Below are 21,092 nucleotides of genomic sequence, written 5' to 3' on the forward strand. Positions count from 1 at the left end.
CCCGCCTGCCTGCCTACCCCCCCAGCTGGAACCAAGAAGGCTGTGTCCCCCTTCCTCTGGGTGTCCTTGTCTCCTGCGATCAGGTAATGCCAACCTCAACCCCCTGGACCAGTCACCCCTATCAGACTTCGCTTGCCTGATTTTAGGCCAGGTCAGACATCAGAGGGGAGCCCAGATCCTTGTTTCCTCTCCCCCACAGGGCTTCCCCTTTCTTGGTCATTGATCCCTAGAGCTCTGGCTCTTTCTCTTCTTGGGGTGAGAAATTGCTAAAAACAGTTTATTTCCCATGCATGCATCTGGGCTTGCCACTGATCTGCCTTTTCCCCCTCCTCCCCAGGTTAGGGACACCTGGGTCCAACCTTCCCAAGGAATATGGGGATGGGGGTTGGAGATGAAGTTTAGTGCCAGATGTAAGGTAGGTGGGGTGGAAGTACATGCGGGAAAGGGCTAAAATGGTACTAACTGTGTTAAGGATGGGGTGAATTATTTAAGACGAAAAAGACTAGGCCCAGGTTCTCCTTAGCCATGTGGCTTTCCCAGGGCAGAGGGTGGCCCCTCCCTACTCAGGGGCCCAGCAGAGACTGACCTTTGACCCCCACCCCAGAGACCAGTGAACCATTAACTCCTCTCTTATGTGAGCCTTCACACACTGGCCCCACCCCTGACCCCGCCCCAAGGCAGGTGGGCTAGGAGGGGGTGCGTGTCCATCTCAGCCTTCTATGTGACGTGGCCTCCGATCCACCTGGACACCTGGAGGCTAAGCCTGGATTCCCCCCTCCCTGACTCAGGAACTGCTTAACATCAACGGCAAGATCTAACAAGGGACCTGAGGTGACAGCTCTTGCATTGCCAGTAGGGGTGAGGCCCTGGGGATTAAGGGGGGATAAAGAGGTGGTGCAAAGTTGAGGGGTGGGGTTTAGGGGACAAGGAATGGACAGTCAGCTCTGGATGAAGTATGGGGAGAGCTCCGAGTCAGGAAAGTGCTCTAGGAACCGGCAAACAAGAGGCTGCTCCCAAAGAAGGCAGTGTGAAGGGAGAAAGAAGGCTGCAGTAGGGGCTACTGCTGGACTCAGTGGGGAACAGGTGTAAGGAGCTCTGGCTCCCCCATGGACCCGAGCTGGAGAGCAGAGCAGCAACTCCAGGCCATTTGTTCTTCTTCCAGGGCACAGTCCTCAGGATGTTTCAGGGAGAATAGGAGCCAGAACCTGAGACCCTAAGCCATTCCCCTCACCAATGATGGGGTCCCCAGTGAGTCATCTGCTGGCTGGCTTCTGTGTGTGGGTCGTCTTGGGCTGGGTAGGGGGCTCAGTCCCCAACCTGGGCCCTGCTGAGCAGGAGCAGAACCATTACCTGGCCCAGCTGTTTGGCCTGTATGGAGAGAATGGGACGCTGACTGCAGGGGGCTTGGCGCGGCTTCTCCACAGCCTGGGGCTAGGCCGAGTTCAGGGGCTTCGCCTGGGACAGCATGGACCTCTGACTGGACGGGCTGCACCCCCAGCTGCAGACAATTCCACGCACAGGTACTGACCCCTTCCTCCACTCCACAGGGCCACATCCCCCAGGTTCTCTCAGTGCTTGCTCCCAGTTGCCTCGTTCTGGCTTCCTCACGAGATGCCTGGAGTTACAAATTCTTCAGAATTGTAATTCTTCAGCTCCTTGGTATCTCTTCGATACCTCTCATGCCTCCATTGCCTTCTTTCTCTTTTTGAGACAGGGGGTTGCATTTTGTCACCCAGGCTGAAGTGCAGTGACATATTCACGGCTCACTGCAACCTCCGCCTCCCAGGCTGAAGCCATCCTCCCACCTCAGCCTCCTGAGCAGCTGGAACCACAGGCACACACCACCACTCTCGGCTAATTTTTAAAATTTTTTGTAGAGACAGGGTTTCGCCATGTTGCCTAGGCTGTTCTCAAACTCCTGGGCTCAGCTCAGCGATCTGCCTGCCTCAGCTTCCCAAAGTGCTGGGACTACAGATGGGAGCCACCACCCTAGACCTCCATTGCCTTCTAATTCTTTCCTCCTCCAAATCTCTAAGCCCTTAAATTTCTTGCTCTTAGTATCACTGTTCAGTGTCTCTGGGCTAATTTGGCTCCAAATTCGTAGCCCTTTCTTTTTCTTTTTTTTCTTTTTTTTTTTGAGACGGAGTTTTGCTCTCGTTGCCCAGGCTGGAGTGCAGTGGCGCTATCTCAGCTCACCGCAACCTCTGCCTCCCAGGTTTAAGCAATTCTCCTGCCTCAGCCTCCCTGGTAGCTGGGATTATAGGCATGTGCACCACACCCAGCTAATTTTGTATTTTTAGTAGAGACGGGGTTTCTCCATATTGGTCAGGCTGGTCTCGAAGTCCCGACCTCAGGTGATCTGCCCGCCTTGGCCTCCCAAAGTGCTGGGATTACAGGCATGAGCCACCGCACCTGGCAGCCCTTTCTTTTTTCTTTTCTTTTTTTTTTTTTTTGAGACAGAGTCTCGCTCTGTCGCCCAGGCTGGAGTGCAGTGGTGTGATCTTGGCTCACTGTAACCTCCGCCTCCCGGGTTCAAGCAGTTCTCCTGCCTCAGCCTCCTGAGTAGCTGGGATTACAGGCACACGCCACCATGCCTGGCTAATTTTTGTAATTTTAGTAGAGATGGGGTTTCACCATATTGGTCAGGCTGGTCTCAAACTCCCGACCTCAGGTGATCCACCCACCTCAGCCTCCCAGAATGCTGGGATCACAGGTGGGAGCCACCGTGCCCGGCCATTCGTAGCCCTTTTGGTTGTTCTCCGTTTTTTTTTTTTTTTGAGACGGAGTTTCGCTCTTTTTGCCCAGGCTGGAGTGCAATGGCGCAATCTCAGCTCACCACAACCTCCGCCTCCCGGGTTCAAGCGATTCTCCTGCCTCAGCCTCCCGAGTAGCTGGAATTACAGGCATGCACCACCACCCCAGCTAATTTTGTATTTTTAGTAGAGATGGGGTTTCTCCATGTTGGTCAGGCTGGTCTCGAACTCCCGACCTCATGTGATCCGCCCACCTTGGCCTTCCAAAGTGCTGGGATTACAGGTGTGAGCCACTGCGCCCGGCTCGTTGTCCTTCTTTTTTCTGTCCCCCCAGTGGCAGAAAATGGACAACTCTCAGATCTTCCTAAGAATGACATTCCATGGTTTCTGGGTCCCAGGATCTCCCATCAGTGGCTAGTTCCCTCTTTCCCCCTAAACTCCCTGGGAGCCTCTCAAAGCGGGTTGATAGAGAACACAAGGGAGGCTGACTTGCTGTCTCATCCATTCCAGGCCGCAGAACCCTGAGCTGAGTGTGGATGTCTGGGCAGGGATGCCTCTGGGTCCCTCAGGGTGGGGTGACCTGGAAGAGTCAAAGGCCCCTCACCTACCCCGTGGGCCAGCCCCCTCGGGCCTGGACCTCTTTCACAGGCTTCTGCTGCTGGACCACTCATTGGCTGACCACCTGAATGAGGATGTGAGTCTGATGGTCTCTAAAGGGTTAGGAGCCACGGGATTAGATGGCCTGAAATGTTTAAATAATCAGTTTTTTTGTTTTATTTTTAAATCCCAACATGGGCCAGGTGTGGTGGTTCATGCCTGTAATCCCAACACTTTGGGAGGCCGAGGTGAGTGGATCACCTGAGGTCAGGAGTTTGAGACCAGCCTGGCCAACATGGTGAAACCCCATCTCTACTAAAAAATACAAAAATTAGCCAGGCATGGTAACGGGTGCCTGTGATCCTAGCTAGTTGGGAGGCTGAGGTGAGAAAATCGCTTGAACCTGGGAGGCGGAGGTTGCAGTGAGCCGAGATGGTGCCATTTGCACTCCAGCCTGGGCAACAAGAGGGAAACTCCGTCTAAAAAAAAAAAAATAGCTGGGCACAGTGGCACATGCCTGTAATCCCAGCTACTCAGGAGGCTGAGGCAGGAGAATTGCTTGAACCCCGGAGGCAGAGATTGCAGTAAGCCGAGATCGCACTACTGCACTCCAGCCTGGGTGACAGAGTAAGACTGTCTCAAAAAAAAAAAAAAAAAAAAAAAAAAAAAAAATTCCATTGTGGTCTTAGGGGATGCTATTTCAACAGTGAACTATGTTCCCTCTAGGATCAGAGCAGGTGAGCCCATATCCAGAGCTCCAAGACTCAGTTTAGGGGAATAGATGGCAAAGCAGAGAATCTAGAGAAGCAGCCCAGGGTAGGATCTGGATGGTCACCTGGAGAGGAGAACTGCAGGGAATGGATAGCTGTCTTCATCCAGAAAGACAGATAATATGTTCTACTTACACCAGAGGGCAGACAAAGCTGCCTAACCCTGATGGAGGTCCAGTGAGTGCCCTATCGCAGGAAGCATTCAAGCTGAGGCCGGATGAACATCGGACAGGGCTGTTGAGAGGGAGGTTAGATGGCATTTTAGGGTCTTTTCCCTTTTAAGATTCTGGCATGGAGAGCTCTAGTTTTCCAACCAGCTTCATTTATCAAATCAATGAAATGAATGAAATGATCAGGGTTTCGGGGGGGAAATGATGACAATGCTCACTAGCACCCAGTTTGCATCAAATTGAATACCTGCATTTGACTGAATATTTACTAATAATTAATACACGTTGATTATAAGTACCCTTGGCCCCAGTCCCCAAGACACCTGCCGGTAGGAGCAAAGGGGACCCTGGGAGAAACCCAGGAGTCTATGCAATGGAAGGAGGTTTAAAAATCTTTTTTTTTTTTTTTTTTTTTTGAGGCAGGGTGTGACTCTGTCACCCAGGCTGGAGTGCAATGGTGCGATCTCGGCTCACTGCAACCTCCACCTCCTGGGTTAAAGCAATTCTCCTGCCTCAGCCTCCCAAGTAGCTGGGATTGTAAGTGTTCACTACCATCCCCAGCTAATTTTTTTTTTTTTTTTTTTGGAATGGGGTCTAACTCTGTCGCCCAGGCCGGAGTGCACTGGCGTGATCTCAGCTCACTGCAACCTCTGCCTCCTGGGTTCAAGCAATTCTCCTGTCTCAGCCTCCTGAGTAGCTGGGATCACAGGCGCACGCCACCATGCCCAGCTAATTTTTTGTACTTTAGTAGAGATGGGGTTTCACCATGTTGCCCAGGCTGGTCTCGAACTCCTGAGCTCAGGCAATCCACCTGCCTCAGGCTCCCACAGTGCTGGGATTACAGGCCTGAGCCACCGCACCCGGCTCATCCCCAGATAATTTTTGTATTTTTAGTAGAGACAGGGTTTCACCATGTTGGCCAGGTTGGTCTAGAACTGCTGACCTCAGGTGACCCACCCGCCTGGGCCTCTCAAGTGCTGGGATTACAGGTGTGAGCCACTGCACCTGGCCAAGTGTTAAAGATCTGAGTCATAGTTCCTGGTGATTCTCCAACGTATGAACCTCAACTCCCCTAGTGTCTGAACGGCTCCCAGCTGCTGGTCAATTTTGGCCTGAGTCCCGCTGCTCCTCTGACCCCTCGTCAGTTTGCTCTGCTGTGCCCAGCCCTGCTTTATCAGATCGACAGCCGCGTCTGCATCGGAGCTCCGGCCCCTGCACCCCCAGGGGATCTACTATCTGGTCAGCAAGTAGGAGTGGGTGGGGGGCTCCCTGAATCCTGGAAGTGGGGCCCATGCCAAGAAAGGAGGCTCACTGGGGTCCTGTCTCTCCTTGTAGTGTTCTCTCTGCCCCACCTTACATGTGGGACTCTCCTCCTGCCCTGGCCTAACTTCAGCCCCTGATTCTCCCCAGCCCTGCTTCAGAGTGCCCTGGCAGTCCTGTTGCTCAGCCTCCCTTCTCCCCTATCCCTGCTGCTGCTGCGGCTCCTGGAACCTCGTCTACTGCGGCCCTTGCTGGGCTTCCTGGGGGCCCTGGCCGTGGGCACTCTTTGTGGGGATGCACTGCTACACCTGCTACCGCATGTATGTGAAGCCCCTTCTTTGAACCTCTGGCCTCCATGGATCTAAGGTGTCCCCAGCCATAGGACATCCCCTCCCCCTTTCCATCAGCTCCCACATCCTACTCCTGGATCCTGGCTTCAGCTCACGGCTGCCTTCAAGTAGAGCATTCTGCAAAGGCTTGCCACCCCCCACACAAGGGGATGTTGTTGGGTATAGGGGCTTCCAGGGTCTGCCCTGACCTTCTCTCTGTCAGGCACAAGGAGAGCGGCACGCAGGACCTGGTGGACTACCAGAGGAGGACCTGGGCCCGGGGCTGTCAGTGCTCGGAGGCCTCTTCCTGCTCTTTGTGCTGGAGAACATACTGGGGCTTTTGCAGCACCGAGGGCTCAGGCCAGTGAGTGATACCCTTTTCTCCTCCTTCTGCTGAAACCAGAGTCCCAGTCAAGAACTGGGCCTGGCTGGGCGTGGTGGCTCACGCCTGTAATCCCAGCACTTTGGGAGGCCGAGGCGGGCAGATCACAAGGTTAGGAGTTCGAGACCAGCCTGACCAACACGGTGAAACCCCGTCTCTACTAAAAATATAAAATTAGCTGGGCGTGGTGGCGCATGCCTGTAATCCCAGCTACTCAGGAGGCTGAGGCAGGAGAATCGCTTGAACTCGGGAGGTGGAGGTTGCAGTGAGCCGAGATCGCACCACTGCACTTCAGCCCAGGTGACAGAGTGAGACTCTGTCTCAAAAAAAAAAAAAAAAAAAAAAAAAGAACTGGGTCAAAAAGCCAAGAGAGGAGCAGTGTGTGCTCCTGGATCTCCGATATTTGCCTGGTGTGCAGGACCTATCGGCTAACAGGGAGTGGGCAGGGGCTCCTTAAGCACAGACCCAGGACTTCTGGCCAAATGGCATCCTCTTCTGAGCTCAAGTCAACAAGAAACAGAGGGGAGGTGCCAACCTGGGAAGAGGTAGAGGCCAAAGAACATCCCAGGTGCCAGAGGTGGAACCAGGTGTTCATTTTCCCAGCTTGTGGCCTGGCTTTCCCTTAGTCCCTGGCTCTGCTGCCTCCTCCACTAGGAGGGATACCCTCCTATTTCAGAGATGCTGCAGGCGAAAACGAAGGGATCTCGAAACACGAAACCTGGACCCGGAGAATGGCAGTGGGATGGCCCTTCAGCCCCTACAGGCAGCTCCAGGTGACTAGAGGTGAAAATTTGAAGAGTAGGTTCCAAGCTCACAGTCCTTACTTGCAGCCACCAACACTGTCCTGTGGTTCTTCCCACAGAGCTAGGGGCTCAAGGCCAGAGGGAGCAGAACAGCCAGCACCCACCAGCCCCAGCCCCTCCTGGGCACCAAGGCCACAGTCATGGGCACCAGGGTGGCGCTGATATCACGTGGATGGTCCTCCTGGGAGATGGTCTACACAACCTCACTGATGGGCTGGCCATAGGTGTGAGGGGTGGGAATGGAGGGAAGCAGGTCCAAGGGGAGGCCAGGGTTCCTAGTTATCAGCTGGGGCTAGGAGAGGGCCCTGAAGAAAATGGGGAGAGGACGGGAGGACCACAGAACACAGGAGCCTGCTTCTGAGGAGACATTTCTTCTGGACTGACAACTTCCAACCCTGTTGGCCCCAGGTGCTGCCTTCTCTGATGGCTTCTCCAGTGGCCTCAGTACCACCTTAGCGGTCTTCTGCCACGAGCTGCCCCATGAACTGGGTAGGAATGGCAGGAACAGGGCGGGGTGGACTCCAGAAAGGAGACAGCTCCAAGGGGTAGAGCTTGGAGGCTGGCGGGTGGCATGGATGAGGGGCACCCCAGCTTACTCCCTCCCATCTTGTCCTCTGTCTCCAACAGGTGACTTTGCCATGCTGCTCCGGTCAGGGCTGTCCTTTCGGCGGCTGCTGCTGCTGAGCCTGGTGTCTGGAGCCCTGGGACTGGGGGGTGCAGTCCTGGGGGTGGGGCTCAGCCTGGGCCCTGTCCCCCTCACTCCCTGGGTGTTTGGGGTCACTGCTGGGGTCTTCCTCTATGTGGCCCTTGTGGACATGGTGAGAGATGTCGGGTAGAGCAGAGAAAACAAGGGCAGTGGGGAGGTGGGAGGGGAGGAGAAGGAGGTAGCAGTCCCTCCGCCTCTACCATTAGCTCCTGGAAGGGCGTCAGACCACAGGCCCGCAAAAGTCTGAGAAACAAGAGACTGAGGTGTTTGGGTGGGGGCTGCTGATGCTTTTTGACACCCTTCCTCTGTTGTTGAGAGGTCAGGGGCAAGGCCAGAATCCTGACATCCTCTTTTTCTTTCAGCTACCAGCCCTGCTTCGTCCTCCGGAGCCCATGCCTACGCCCCATGTGCTCCTGCAGGGGCTGGGGCTGCTGCTGGGGGGCGGCCTCATGCTTGCCATAGCCCTGCTGGAGGAGCGGCTACTGCCCGTGACCACTGAGGGCTGACGGGGCCAGTGGAAAGGGGTCAGGTTGCCCTTCCTTCCCCCCAACCACAGGAATGGAGGCGGGACACAGGGCCAGTAGGAGCAACAGGATTTTAATAAACAGAACCCATCCCAAAGCCATGACTACGACAGTTGTACTTGCACCAAAACAGCATAGAAAACCAGAGTGTGGTGGGAGGACCCGAAGCCGGTTGGGGGAGGATGTGAGTAGGGGCCTGGAGGGCGCAGGGTCATTAATCTGCGGGGAGAGCATTGTGCTTTAGCCCAGGTAGGGGAGGGGTGGGGCAAATGCACCGAGGTCCCCACTTTTTCCTGCTGCCCTCGGCACCCTGGGGATGCAGGCATCTGGGCACATCTGCCCCTTATTGCTGCCCACCAGCGTTAAACGCCCCTGATCCCAACACTAGCACCACAGGTGGTTCCGGGGCAGGGAGAGGCAGGAATGGGAAAATTGCTTAGAGAAAGATTCCACTAGAATCCAGTGAATTGTGCTCAGTTCTCTTTACTTCCTACAACCGAGTACATGGGTCACAGGGTAGAGGGTGCAACAGGACATGGAACATGCCCCTCCGTGCCCCCCAACACACACCTGCACACAGGATGGTGGTGTCTGCAGCATCACAGGTCATGCAGGGCTTGGGGAAGGGGAGGTTCACACACACATAGATGCCCACAGCGGGTACCAGACAGAGAACACCCCTGAATATACACAGCTGTACATGGGGAACCCCCAGGTCCCCACCCCAACCCTCTCCCCTGTCTTGCTGTCCCCCTCAGGGGAACTATATTGCTTTGAGAGAGCCACCCCAGGGGCTGCTCTGCCAGGCACCCTCCCATCCCACCCACACCCATTTTGGCACATCTGCAAGACACAGCAGCGAGAGTAGGCACCCTCCCTTCCCAGGCTTCTGTGGCCTGGAGCTGGGGAAGGGGGTAGGAGACTTCATCCTCCATCCTCCCCTAACCCTTCCCAAACCCCTGCCAAACCCACTCCAGTCAGAACCCACCCCCACCCCCCAAACACACATACAAAGCTGAGCTATCCAGGAACACAAGGGAAACAAGGAGATTGTCCAGGGTGGGAGCGGAGGCAGCGGGGGAAGAAGACTGGAAGCAGAGACCTCCCCCACTGTGGGGGGGCAGACTGGCACAACAGCTACTTTAGTGCAATTGGAGAGGGTGCCCAGAGTGAGGGGTGGAGAAGGGAGGGAAGGCGCTCCCCAACTTCCCTGGGGGCAAAGTCAGGCTTCCAGATTCCCCAGGGAAAGGGCCTACCAGGAGTGGGTGAGGGCCAAGGTGGATCCTCTGGTCACCCACCACCCTCTGCCCTCCCAAATGCAGTGACAGTGTCCCCCTCACACCTAAGTGGGCAACAGCAGCCTTGGAGTCAGTACCTTCAAGTAATTCAAAGAGCAGACCCTCCCCACCCCAGCTTCACCCCATCTCTGGGATTTGGTCGCTTCTCTAGGGGTTGGGTTGGGAGGAGGGAGCCCCCAAGGCAGACCCTTCCCTCTCTACCTCCCACTTCCCAGACCACTGGGCTTGGTCCTCAAAGATTCCTCACCTCCGCCCTTGCCCCAACTGGGTCAAGGCTGCAGAAGGCTGGAGCCACCACAATTAGAGGGGAAGGGGCTGCTTTGTTCCTTATCCCTCCTTCTTAAAAGGTAGGGTTCAAACTAGGCGGGATGGGGGCCCATACTGGTTTGCCCCAGGAGTAGGGTTTCTGGGCTAGGGTCTGTAAGGCTATTTTCCTTTGCGGTGGGAAGGGGAGGTAGGGGATGAACACTGGGTATGGGAAGTGGGTGAGAAATGGCTGAGAGGGAAGGAGGAAGGGGCCTCCCCGCTGGAGCAGTCACTGGAGTCATTCAGACAAAAACACTCACGTGCATAAGATACACAGCGTGCAAACTCAGCCCTGCCAGCCTGGCCCCAATCCCACCTCTCAGGACCCCTTCCAAGACCCTGGAGGAGGTTTTGGGGGTATAGCTGTAGAACCGTTCACTCTGGCCCCATCCACCCCACCCCCAGCCTCTTCTCCCCTTCTAGGTCCAGGGAGTAAGAAGGTGCTCGGGTGGGCAGACAGTGGTGGAAACAGTATTGAGTTTTCCTTTGGTTACATATTGAAGGCAAAGGTGAGCTGGACTTACAGTCAAAACGGATAGGGGTGAGGAAGGAAGAGGGGCCATGGCTGGGGTTGGAGAGGGAGGTAGGCCCTCCTCAGCCCCTCCACCCCAAGAAACACGTCTACATGGGGTGGCAGTCCCTCAGTCTCATCTCTCCCACCCCCCACAGCACCAAACAAAAGGAGAAGCCCCCTCCCCCAGGGGCTGCTCCCCACCCCAACCTGGGCTGTACATTCAGTGGTTTTCAGCAGTCCTATGGCTCAGGGGCCACGGGGCGGGGAGGTGGCCCGTCAGTCTCAGTGGACAGTGGCAGTGACCCGGGTCTGCTGGTCCTTCCTGGGACCCACAGTTTGTGCCATTCGTTTTTCTGAAGGATATAGTACATGACCCTACTAGAGCCACCGCCCAATCAGAAATAGCTCCCCCAAAATCAGAAACTAAAACTGGCTCTTTCCATCTCACCCTCTGATTCACACGTCTGTTTCCCTGTCTCCTATGTCATCCTCGCTCTGTTTCCTTTGCTGGGACCTGGGGCTGCTCCCAGGGTCCTCGCTTAAAATAGGCCTTTTCACAAAAGTGCTTATTACTTGAAGCAAGTGCTTTAGAGCTGCGGTGGGGAGAGGGGGAAGGGGGAGGGCAAAGGGAAGGCGCTGTTCCCTCCCCACCCTCTCCCATGAAGATTGGGGGGCATTCTGCCTGTTTTACTTCTCCACACCCGTTTAAGTCAAAGAGGTTAAAAAAAAACTTAACATTAAAATAAATATGCAGTGGCCATGAGAATGGTCAAAATGCTTCAAAAAACACTAGGGCTGGGGAGCCCAGGGTGGGGCGTGGGGTTTCCTTTGGCATAAGGAGAGGAGGCTGTTTGTCCCCCAGGCTTCCTCACAGCCACGTACGGAGGGATAGAGGACTCCCCACCACCTCCCAGCACTGCTGACAGTGTGCTGAGGGCAGCAGGGAGCAGACAGCCCCCAGAAATCTCATCTAGCAAGACAACGGGGCTCCTGACAGACACTCAGATGCTTCCCGCCATCGCCAAACGTCGCAAAAGGAGAACACGACTCACACTCCGCAAGTTCTCTCTGGAGGACCCATCTCCTCACTTCCCTTGCCCCCCACCACCTAATTCCCAGCACCAAGATGAGAAGGAGGGGGTGGAATGGGAAGATTTCAGGAGAGAGAATTGAAGGGAAGGCAAGCTTTGCAGAGCCAGCAGGGTTGGGGATGGGGGCTGCAGCCCTTAAGAGAGGTCACATTGATTGTCATATAGGGGAGGACACGGTGTGGAGGGAGGTGGGCAAGAGGGGCGTCACAAGGCCCTTTGGCTTTGAAAATAAAAATAAAAACTAAAAGCTGTACAATCCTTCTCATCAATAATGGTCATTTGGAAGCCTTGAAATGATTTAGGAACTGAGGGTTGGGAGAAGCAAGACACAGAGACAGGGGATCAAAAGGGACCATGGAAAGATAAGGACTTGGACACACCCCAGGCTTCTGGAAACCAGCATGAGGTATGGTTAAGGGTATCCACTGGGGAGGGAGGGGGTCCCTGGGACGCACCCCTCCCCTCAGCCCACCCTTGACAAGGATGGCAAGACATTCAGGGTATACAACTAAAAGATGGGTAAGACTGTGAATAAAGCAAACTTGGGTAGGGGAGGGAGGCTGAAGGATCCCCTCAGGGGGAGACCCTGTACTGTGTAAACGAAGCCTGTCCAGTTCTCAGGGGGCAATACTGATGGCAGCCAAACTGGGCGAGGATGCACTGTGGGGGTGGAGGGGGCATGACCTCTATTCAAGTTCTGTGTCTTGGCCCCTGGCTGAGGTATTGAGTGTGAGGAAGGGAACACTGGGCTGCAGGAGTGGGTCCAACTGTCCAGGAGGCTGCACTAGGAGATGGGTGGACAGAGCACTTAAAGGGACCAGGGCCAAATTCAATGCTACATTTAGAGAGAAAACTGCCCCCTCTTCACTCCAGCCCAGTTTGGCTTTTGGGGTGCGACTTTTAGAAATCTTACCAATGCAGCCCCTAGCTCAATCCCATCTTTCCTCCCTGCTGGGAAGGCAGGGTCCAAGCCCCAGTACCTATTCATCTCTCTCTAGGTCAGAGCTTCTTCCTCACACTGGAGGGGAAGCCTGGGTCCCGAGTAGCCACGGTCCCTTGTCGGCCCTGCCCCTCCTACCATCTTTGGCTTCAGATCAGGAGTGACTGGGGCAGTGGATACTCTTGGACATAACGGAAGGTGGAGGCAGATCGGGAGCACAGATAAACTATGGGCTTGGGAGCACAGGAGGAAGAACATGGTCCCTCCCTCCATATACATGCAAACACATGCCTGAAACACAGTGGACATACTAGGGCTGTGGTTTTGAAATGGGCAGGAAATTAATTTGTTTCTTCCCCTAAAGGATAAAACGTTTACTTAAAAATTCATGACAAGCCTCAAAGTTCAAGGAAAGGAGAGCCAGGGCAGGAATGGCCACAGGCTCTGCCCTCCCAAAAGAAGATAAAAGAAAGAAGCAAGGTTAAAGTGCGTGGTTAGGGGCCAGGCTAGGACTGGGAGGGAAGGGGAGGGGGCAGGCTGTGGGGGCAGAACCAGCCCTTGATTTGCATATGAGGAGCCAGGGGAGAGTGCAGGATTGGGGCCCAGGTACAGTAGTTGCTGCTTCAAGTGTTTTGCATTTGAACTTTAGGGGTGATAGGGTACAGAAGTGGGGAAAAAGCTCCAGGCCCCAGTGCTAAATATCCTCCCCCCTCATCCTCTAGCTGCCCCTGAAGGGGGAGGGGGACACCCCCAGAGTGCTCACACAGTACCAGAAATTAAGGCTTCTCACTGCTGCGGGGATGGAGGGACCGGCCGAGCAGGGAGGCAGTGATGGGTATGGAAGAAGAGGGGATCTGCCTGGCAGCAGGGGCAGGGGAGAAGAGGGACACAGAGAGGAGTCCCCAGGGAAGAGTCAGGGGAGCTGGCAGCAGAAAGAGGGAACCAAGAGATGGAGTCAAAGAATGGGGGAGCCAGGCATTTAGCAATTATTTTGGGACACTTGGCAGAAGGGGTCGCCCTGGGGGTACCAAGGGCCTGGGGTGCTCCCTGTCAGTCCCAGACCCCTGCCAGGCCAAGATGGTGTGGCAAAGGGGTGAGCAGCTGCTCCCCAGGGCTTCCTTCCCCTCCGCCCCCTCCACCCAGTCGTGTTCTCCTTTAAAGTGCCCTAAATGTTTAGACTTTTTCTAAATAAATAGAATTAGATATCAAGCCACCGGCGGGGGAGGGACACTGGAGGGGGCTACTCGGAGTAGCAGCCGTCTAACCCAATGGCGCCAGGCCGCTCCTGGCTATAGGGGCAGGAGGCCCCATGGGGCAGGGCGCCACAGCCACCCACCGTCTTGGCGGCTGCAATGCTGCAGTTCTTGAGCAGGCTGAAGCTGAAAGGACTGACGGCATCCTTAGGTGGGAAAGGCTTCATGGTGGAAAGGATCAAGGCCAGGCAGTCTGCCACATCTTTGTTGGGGGCACAGGCCAGTGCTGGGGTGTGACCTGCAGGGCCAAGGGGGAGAACAGAAGCACAGAGTCCTGTATCCCAGCCAGCCTCCCCCAAGCCCTGAAGTCTGTTCTCTGTGGAGGGAGCCAAGGCAGGCAGGTACCCAGCAGGGGCAGAATCCAAGGGTGATGAGGGCCCAGGAAGGCTGACAGGCAGATTCTCTGAGTGCGGGCTAAAGGGTGGGCATGGGAATCAAAGCCCGGGGTGTGGAGTCCTCCTGACCCTGCAGGCTCCCCTCTGAAACTCCAGAGTACTGGTGTGGGCTCCCTACTCTGAAGAGTTCCCTTGGGAAGAAAATCCCATGTAAAACAAGATTAAGAAGTCACCTCCTAAAGAATGTCCCTGACCCCAAACCCAAGAGAGGCAGGGGGCTCCAGACCCCACCCACCTTCTTCATCCACAGCCAGCACTGTGGCTCCACGACTCAGCAGGGCCTGTACCACAGAAGCTAGACCATTCCGGGCAGCAATGTGGAGTGGCCTTGGAAAAAAGGAAAAAGAAGGAGCTTGATGCTAAGCTGCCCTTCCACCTCCAGACAGGGTGGTAAGGGTGCTGAACAAACACTATGGGCTCCAGAGAGCCTCTGAACAGCAGCCACTCTTTCGTCACCCACCGGCCTCCCCCAGCTAGAAGCCCCCTTCCCCAGGCACTCACATCTGCAGCGCACTGTTGGTAGCATTGATAAGGCCAAGGTCTTGGGTTTCTGCCAGGATCATGAGGGCACATTTCTCATGGCCCTGAGGGAGGGGAACAGAGTGGAGACTTGTGAAGTAGAAGTGTGGCAGGGTGTAAGGCAGGAGTTGGGAGAGTAACAGGAGGACAAACAGCTGCCCCACCAGTGGGATGCGCTGGACAATGCTCACTTCTGCTCTAGTCCCCTCTACAACCGAGACCTACCTCTCTTCATCAAGCTCTGCCCCTTATGCAGTCCCCCAATCACTTCAGGTAAGTACCTTGCTACAAGCCAAGTGGAGGGCTGTGTTCTTGTTCTCATCCAACACAGTAAGGTCTGCCTTCCCTCGATACAGCAGAAATTCTACGAGAGAAATGTGATAGAGGGACTGAACCCTCCCTCCAGAGCAGCAGCCATCCCGGCTCTCCACTTTGCATCCCGTCTGCAGATGGGGAGACATCCAAAGACAACCCTCCTGATTTCTGAACCCCAGCCCCAGCCAGCCTCCACAGGCAGGGCTGACCCATCCTGCAAATGCCCCAGGGGAGCTCCTCCCTTCCACAAGTGGCCCCTACACACCCACAGCAGCGGTCTGCCCGTTCTCAGCCGCCGTCATGAGCGCAGTGCGGCCGGTATGGTCAGTGGCGTTCACCTCGGCTTGGTGCTGCAGCAGCATCCGGAGCCCAGAGACATTGTCCGCGAAGGCAGCGGCGTGAAGGGGGGTCCTGTAAGGGGGGGATCAGGGTAGATTAAAACAGGGAAGAGTATACTGCCCAAGCAGAAAGAGGAAGCCAGAGGCAACTAGACTTCTCCCCAAGTATTCCATCACTCACCGTCCTTTGGCATCTCGGCTGTTCACAATCTTGGCACCCAGAGCTCCCAGCAGCATCTCTGTGGTGCTATCCTGGTTATTAATCCTAGAGGAAGAGGGAGGAGGGGTCATCAGGAAGGACAAGGGAAGCAGGCTACCTGTCCTAAGCTCAGGTCATGGGCCCTCGCAAGAAGGGTTGACGCAGCAGAAGGGACTTACACTGCACAGTGCAAAGGAGTGAAGGGGTTTCCTTCCAGGTATGAAAACGGGCTGTGTTCAAGTAACAACTCCAGACAATCTTCATGTCCTGGGCATGAGTAAGGAAGAGTTGTGATGGAGAAAAACAACTAGGTTCCCTGTCTGTCCTGTGTCTGGACACTCCAGTCCACTTCCAGATTCAGATCAACCCAGGTCCCTCCCACAACCCACCCGTCCTCCTCTACACACACTCCAACACATACTCCTGTGCCTGTGGAGGGCCCAGTCTAGTACCAGTGTAGGAGGCCCAGTGCATGGGCGAGTATCCGCTGTAATCCACCCCAGCATCCAGGGGGTCTGTGGAAAGGGCAGCCTGCAGCAGGGTCCGCAGTACTGCAGTGTGGCCACAGGCTGAGGCCAGGTGAATGGGTGTGCGGCCCTTAAAGTCTCGGCACAGCACAAATGCGTCGTGGTCCAGCAGGGCAGCCAGGCAGTCCTCACAGCCAGTCACTGCCTGTGAGTAACATGGGGGTGTGAAGGGGATGAAAAGCTCCTTCTTTTCTGCTGGCCTATTGCTTGAGTCTGGCTCAGAAGTAAGAACCACTTCCAGGGCTCCAATCCTTGTCTTTTTTTTTTTTTTTTTTTTGGAGACAGAGTCTTGCTCTGTCACCCAGGCTGGAGTGCAGTGGCACAATCTCGGCTGACTGCAACCTCTGCCTCTCAGGTTCAAGCGATTCTCCTGCCTCAGCCTCCCGAGTAGCTGGGATTACAGGCAGATGCCACCATGCCCGGCTAATTTTTTGTATTTTTACTAGAGATGAGGTTTCACCATGTTAGCCAGGATAGTCTTGATCTCCTGACCTCGTGATCCGCCTGCCTCGGCCTCCCAAAGTGCTGGGATTACAGGCATGAGCCACTGCGTCTGGCCTCAGTCCTTGTCTTTACAACAATGATTCTTTTTTTGAGACATGAGTCGGCTTGGGCGCTGGTGGCTCCAAGCCTGTAATACCCAGCACTTTGGGAGGCCGAGACGGCAGATCACTGAGGTCAGGAGATCGGGAACCATCCTGGCTTAACACGGGTAAACCCCGTCTCACTAAAAAATACAAAACTAGCCAGGCGAGGTGGCGGGCGCCTGTAGTCCCAGCTACTCGGGAGGCTTGAGGCAGGAGAATGGCGTAAACCCGGGAGGCAGAGCTTGCCAGTGAGCTGAGATCTGGCCCACTGCACTCCAGTCCGGGCGACAGAGCGAGACTCGCCTCAAAAAAAAAAAAAAAAAAAGAGACAGAGTCTCACTCTGTCACCCAGGCTGGAGTGCAATGGTGTGATCTTGGCTCACTGCAACCTCTGCCTCCCAGGTTCCAGCAATTCTGTCTCAGCCTCCTGAGTAGCTGGGATTATAGGCATGCACCACCACGCCCAATTAATTGTTGTATTTTTAGTAGAGACAAAGTTTCACCATGTTGGCCAGGCTGGTCTCGAACTCCTGACCTCAGCTGATCCACCCGCCTTGGCTTTCCAAAGTGCTGGGACTACAGACGTGAGTCACCACGCCCAGCCCTTTACAACAATGATTCTAAGTGTTAAGGACCCACATCTCCCTCCTTGACTCTCTCTATGCCAATAGACAATCAGGATACTAAGAGTTAATACTGGAGCTCTGGAGTGAAAGACTAAACGGAGAGAAGAAGGAGACTAAGGGATCAAAAAATCTTGTGGGAGGAGGAGGCAGCTGAGGACAGGTGGTCGCGGAAGAGGATCTAGGTGGTGGTGACATTATGCGATGGGATGGGGCCAGCAGGGTATCCCAAGTAGAGTGGGTGGTGAGCACTCAGTTGTACGTGATTACAAAGCACAGATATCGGCCAGGCACAATGGCTCACGCCTGTAATCCCAACCCTTTGGGAGGCCAAGGCTGGTGGATCTCATCATCAGGAGATTGAGACCATCCTGGCTAACACAGTGAAACTCGGGCTCTACTAAAAATAAAAAAATTAGCCGGGCGTGTAATCCCAGCTACTCGGGAGGTTGAGGCAGGAGAATCGCTTGAACCCTGGAGACAGAGGTTGCAGTGTGCCGAGATCACGCCACTGAACTCTAGCCTGGGCAACAAAGCGAGACTCCGTCTCAAAAATAATAATAATAATAACAATAATAATAATAATAATAAAACAAAGCAGAGATACCAGGGAAATCAGCTGGGGATGTCAGGGACTCATCCTGGAGCAAGCACAAGGCTCAATAAGATCCTGGCCACAGCATGGGCCTGGTGGCTCGCGCCTGTAATCCCAGCACTTTGGGAGGCCAAGGTTGGGGGATCACTTGAGCTCAGGAGTTCAAGACCAGTTTGGGCAAGATGGTAAGATCCCCATCTCTACAAAACTACAAAATTAGCTGGGCATGGTGGCATGTGCCTATAGTTTCAGCTACTCAGGAGGCTGAGGTGGGAGGATCACCTGAACCCAGGAAGTCAAGGCTGCAGTGAGCCGTGATAGTGTCACTGCACTCCAACCTGGGCAATGGGAGTGAGACCCTGTCTTCAAAAAAAAAGAGATTGGGCACAAAATCCTGGCTCGCCTCCTAGACAATTGGATTCCCTACTGCTGGTGAGTCCCATGCTCCCACACTGAGGCCCACATGCAAACAATCCCCCCCAGAAGCTCACTCACCCCGCGGTGGAGGGCGGTGCGGCCCCGGAGGTCAGCAGCATCAGCTGTGGATCCTTTCTCTAGCAGCAGATGTACACAGTCCACATGGCCATTCATGATGGCCAGCATCAGTGGGGTCCTACAGAGGGGCAGGAAGAGGAGTGAGGATCCCACAAGGACTGGAAAACCTGCACCCCACCCTGGCCCACACTCACTGTCCATAGGCATCCATGACATCTGTGATGTCAGCTCGTTCCCCACTGTCGATCAGCAAGTGCAGGGAGTCAGTGTGGCCAGAGGCAGCTAGGGGAAAGGGACCCCGCGTCAGGGCAGGGCCAAGAGGAAGAAGGGAGGCGAGGTCAAGCCTAAAGGACTTGGGGTCAATGTTACAGGAAGACCTGGGCCAGAGAGAAATCTCTGAGGATAGGAAGCTATGAATCAGGGCTTGAAGTCTCCATTCTCCTCACCCTACTCCACTTTCCAGCCCCATTCCCATCCAGGAGGGATCTGGCATGGCAAGGGTAGGGCAGCAGCCTAAAGTGGGCACTAACCAGCAGCGTGCAGGGGCGTCCACTTGCGCTTGCGCTCCTTGATGAGGGCAGAGGCGCCGTGGGCTGTAAGCACCTCCACACACTCAGTAGAGCCGCGCTCCGTGGCCAGGAAGAGTGCAGTCCGGCCCTTGTGGTCCCTTACGTCCAGATTCACCAGCGTCTCCGCCAGTGTCTTCAAGGCTTCACAGTGACCGTTGTAGGCCTGGAGGGGTGCAGGCAACCAGTGCACACAGCTTGGGACCTTCCCTGCTCCTCCCTTTCCCTTCTCTGCTCTTGGGGTCCATGGGAAGCTCAAGGTCTTAGTCCTCGACAAGCTCCTTGGGCCCCTCAAGGCTTCCCACCCTGCATTGTGTTTATCCCCTCTCCCACAAAAAGGCAGAAGGAAGGATAACTTCACAAGTGCTGGCATCCTTGTTAGGGCCTGGGAACAGGTAGGACAAGGAAAGCAGAAGAAAAAGATGTGGGACTCACAGCTAAGTGCAAAGGGCTGACTGGAATGGTGCTCTCCACATCCTCCAGGCAGTTAAAGGACATTTCTAAGAGCTGCAATGGACAGGAAAGTAGGTGCTGAGACTCTGGAACTCCTAAGATAGTACCCCAGTCCCTGACTCGCAGTAATCCCCACTAAGCCTCTGGATCTAAAGACCACATTTGGGCCGGGCGCGGTGGCTCAAGCCTGTAATCCCAGCACTTTGGGAGGCCGAGACGGGCGGATCACGAGGTCAGGAGATCGAGACCATCCTGGCTAACACGGTGAAACCCCGTCTCTACTAAAAAAAATACAAAATCTAGCCGGGTGAGGTGGCGGGCGCCTGTAGTCCCAGCTACTGCGGAGGCTGAGGCAGGAGAATGGCGTAAACCCGGGAGGCAGAGCTTGCAGTGAGCTGAGATCCGGCCACTGCACTCCAGCCCGGGCGACACAGCGAGACTCCGTCTCAAAAAAAAAAAAAAGACATTTGATTGAACCACCCTTAGTTTCGGGATCCACAAACCCTGTGCCCCTGCCCCCGCCTCCCCTCCTGCAGGCCAGGCCCCAACACATACCAGTTCGAGGTTCTGTCTGTTGCCATAGGCGGCTGCATAGTGCACAGCTGTGTAGCCCTGCCTGTCCCGCAGGGAGGGGTCTGCACCGTTATCCAGTAAGAACTCCAGACAGCTGGGGAGCCAAGGGTAGACTATGAGGCAGGGACAGGCCCAGCCCAGGAGGGCACAGACCTGGGAGGGCCAGAGGAGAGGACCAAGGGAACCCCTTCAGGCCTACCTGACCGCCACCTGTCCTTAGCTCTAGGTAGGTTCTCTAAATCCTATCCATTCTTCAATCCTAGCTCCAGACCTACTTTACCTTCTCAAGGTCTGCCCTGAACCCCTCTGGCTTCAATGCCCTCCTTTATCCTCTGAACGTTCTCCTAGAGAACCTAGAACATGATGTTCAGTTATCAACCTTCTGCTGACTGACATGCTTTCCCCACCTCCAGGCACACCGACCCCTGCCCTAGGATGCTTTCTCCTCCCAGCCCAGCCGAATAAGTCCTGTTCATCTCAAACTCAGTCCCAGCTTCTCTCCTCTGTGAGGCCTTTCCTAACCTTCCCTGGGAAAGGTACCTCTTCCTCTGTGCTCCCTTGGCAGCCTTCTCATACCTTAGTAGTAGTTATAGTAGTAGTAATAATAATAAAGTATTTAGCACTTACTGTCAAGCACAGTTCTAAGTACTTCATGTATGTTAAATAATTTAATCCTCATAAAGATCCTATGAAGTAGATACTATTTTTATCCCTACTGTGGGTGATGAAATTGAGGCATAGAGAAGTAACTTGCTGCAGGTAACAGCTGAGCCTCTTGGATCTTAGTGTCCTTTTTAAAAAAAAATGAATCCTAGGCCAGGCAGGGTGGCTCACGCCTGTAATCCCAGCACTTTGGGAGGCCAAGATGGGTGGATCACGAGGTCAGGAGATTGAGACCATCCTAGCTAACACGGTGAAATCTCGTCTCTACTAAAAATACAAAAAATTAGCCTGGTGTGGTGGTGTGCGTCTGTCGTCCCAGCTACTTGGGAGGCTGAGGCAGGAGAGTGGCGTGAACCCAGGAGGTAGAGCTTACGGTGAGCCAATATCGTGCCACTGTACTCCAGCCTGAGCGACAGAACGAGACTCCGTCTCAAACAAAACAAAACAAAACAAAACAAAACAAAACAAAACAAAATATAAATAAATCTTTTAAAAAATTATTTAATTTATTTATTTTATTTGTGTGTGTGTTTTTTTTTTTTTTTTTT

General features: G+C 54.6%; 2 protein-coding genes across 8 annotated transcripts in view; one reads left to right on the forward strand and one right to left on the reverse strand.

Annotated features, from left to right (window-relative positions):
- SLC39A5 (solute carrier family 39 member 5) lies at positions 1 to 8,391 on the forward strand. Of its 6 annotated transcripts, none has more exons than XM_017853266.1 (13): positions 2 to 83; positions 338 to 415; positions 789 to 858; positions 1,163 to 1,520; positions 3,264 to 3,447; positions 5,367 to 5,529; positions 5,701 to 5,870; positions 6,103 to 6,243; positions 6,938 to 7,034; positions 7,124 to 7,288; positions 7,473 to 7,553; positions 7,692 to 7,882; positions 8,133 to 8,391. In XM_017853266.1, the coding sequence occupies exons 4-13, from the start codon at positions 1,234 to 1,236 to the stop codon at positions 8,274 to 8,276; spliced, it is 1,623 nt and encodes a 540-aa protein (XP_017708755.1). In that variant the 5' UTR covers positions 2 to 83; positions 338 to 415; positions 789 to 858; positions 1,163 to 1,233; the 3' UTR covers positions 8,277 to 8,391. The 6 variants fall into 6 exon arrangements, with proteins under 6 accessions (XP_017708759.1, XP_017708755.1, XP_017708757.1 ...); XM_017853268.1 differs by having other exon boundaries at positions 789 to 831; XM_017853267.1 differs by lacking the exon at positions 2 to 83 and adding an exon at positions 128 to 151.
- ANKRD52 (ankyrin repeat domain 52) overlaps positions 8,352 to 21,092 on the reverse strand; it is a 22,159-nt gene continuing 9,418 nt past the window's right edge. Inside the window, exons 16-28 of one of the 2 annotated variants that reach the window (XM_017853263.1) lie at positions 19,864 to 19,975; positions 19,291 to 19,362; positions 18,820 to 19,021; positions 18,484 to 18,571; positions 18,290 to 18,407; positions 15,915 to 16,134; positions 15,642 to 15,729; positions 15,445 to 15,528; positions 15,191 to 15,336; positions 14,892 to 14,974; positions 14,593 to 14,675; positions 14,327 to 14,418; positions 8,352 to 13,934 (exon numbers count right to left, since the gene is read on the reverse strand). In XM_017853263.1, the coding sequence (XP_017708752.1) occupies positions 13,684 to 13,934; positions 14,327 to 14,418; positions 14,593 to 14,675; positions 14,892 to 14,974; positions 15,191 to 15,336; positions 15,445 to 15,528; positions 15,642 to 15,729; positions 15,915 to 16,134; positions 18,290 to 18,407; positions 18,484 to 18,571; positions 18,820 to 19,021; positions 19,291 to 19,362; positions 19,864 to 19,975 (1,639 nt within the window). In that variant the 3' untranslated portion in view covers positions 8,352 to 13,683. The remainder of the gene's footprint in view (positions 13,935 to 14,326; positions 14,419 to 14,592; positions 14,676 to 14,891; positions 14,975 to 15,190; positions 15,337 to 15,444; positions 15,529 to 15,641; positions 15,730 to 15,914; positions 16,135 to 18,289; positions 18,408 to 18,483; positions 18,572 to 18,819; positions 19,022 to 19,290; positions 19,363 to 19,863; positions 19,976 to 21,092) is intronic. The other variant, XM_017853264.1, reaches the window with a different exon arrangement.

This window comes from Rhinopithecus bieti, unplaced genomic scaffold (genome assembly GCF_001698545.2).
Source record: "Rhinopithecus bieti isolate Rb0 unplaced genomic scaffold, ASM169854v2 scaffold_35950, whole genome shotgun sequence".
NCBI classification, from domain to species: domain Eukaryota; kingdom Metazoa; phylum Chordata; class Mammalia; order Primates; family Cercopithecidae; genus Rhinopithecus; species Rhinopithecus bieti.

What these genes read in the sequence shown, in the direction of transcription:
- SLC39A5 (XM_017853270.1), top strand. Translation starts at nt 1,234, where the DNA reads ATGATGGGGTCCCCAGTGAGTCATCTGCTGGCTGGCTTCTGTGTGTGG. An exon ending in AGCACCGAGGGCTCAGGCCA is followed by an intron (nt 6,244 to 6,937) that starts GTGAGTGATACC and finishes CTCCTATTTCAG; the next exon opens with AGATGCTGCAGGCGAAAACG. An exon ending in CGAGCTGCCCCATGAACTGG is followed by an intron (nt 7,554 to 7,691) that starts GTAGGAATGGCA and finishes TGTCTCCAACAG; the next exon opens with GTGACTTTGCCATGCTGCTC.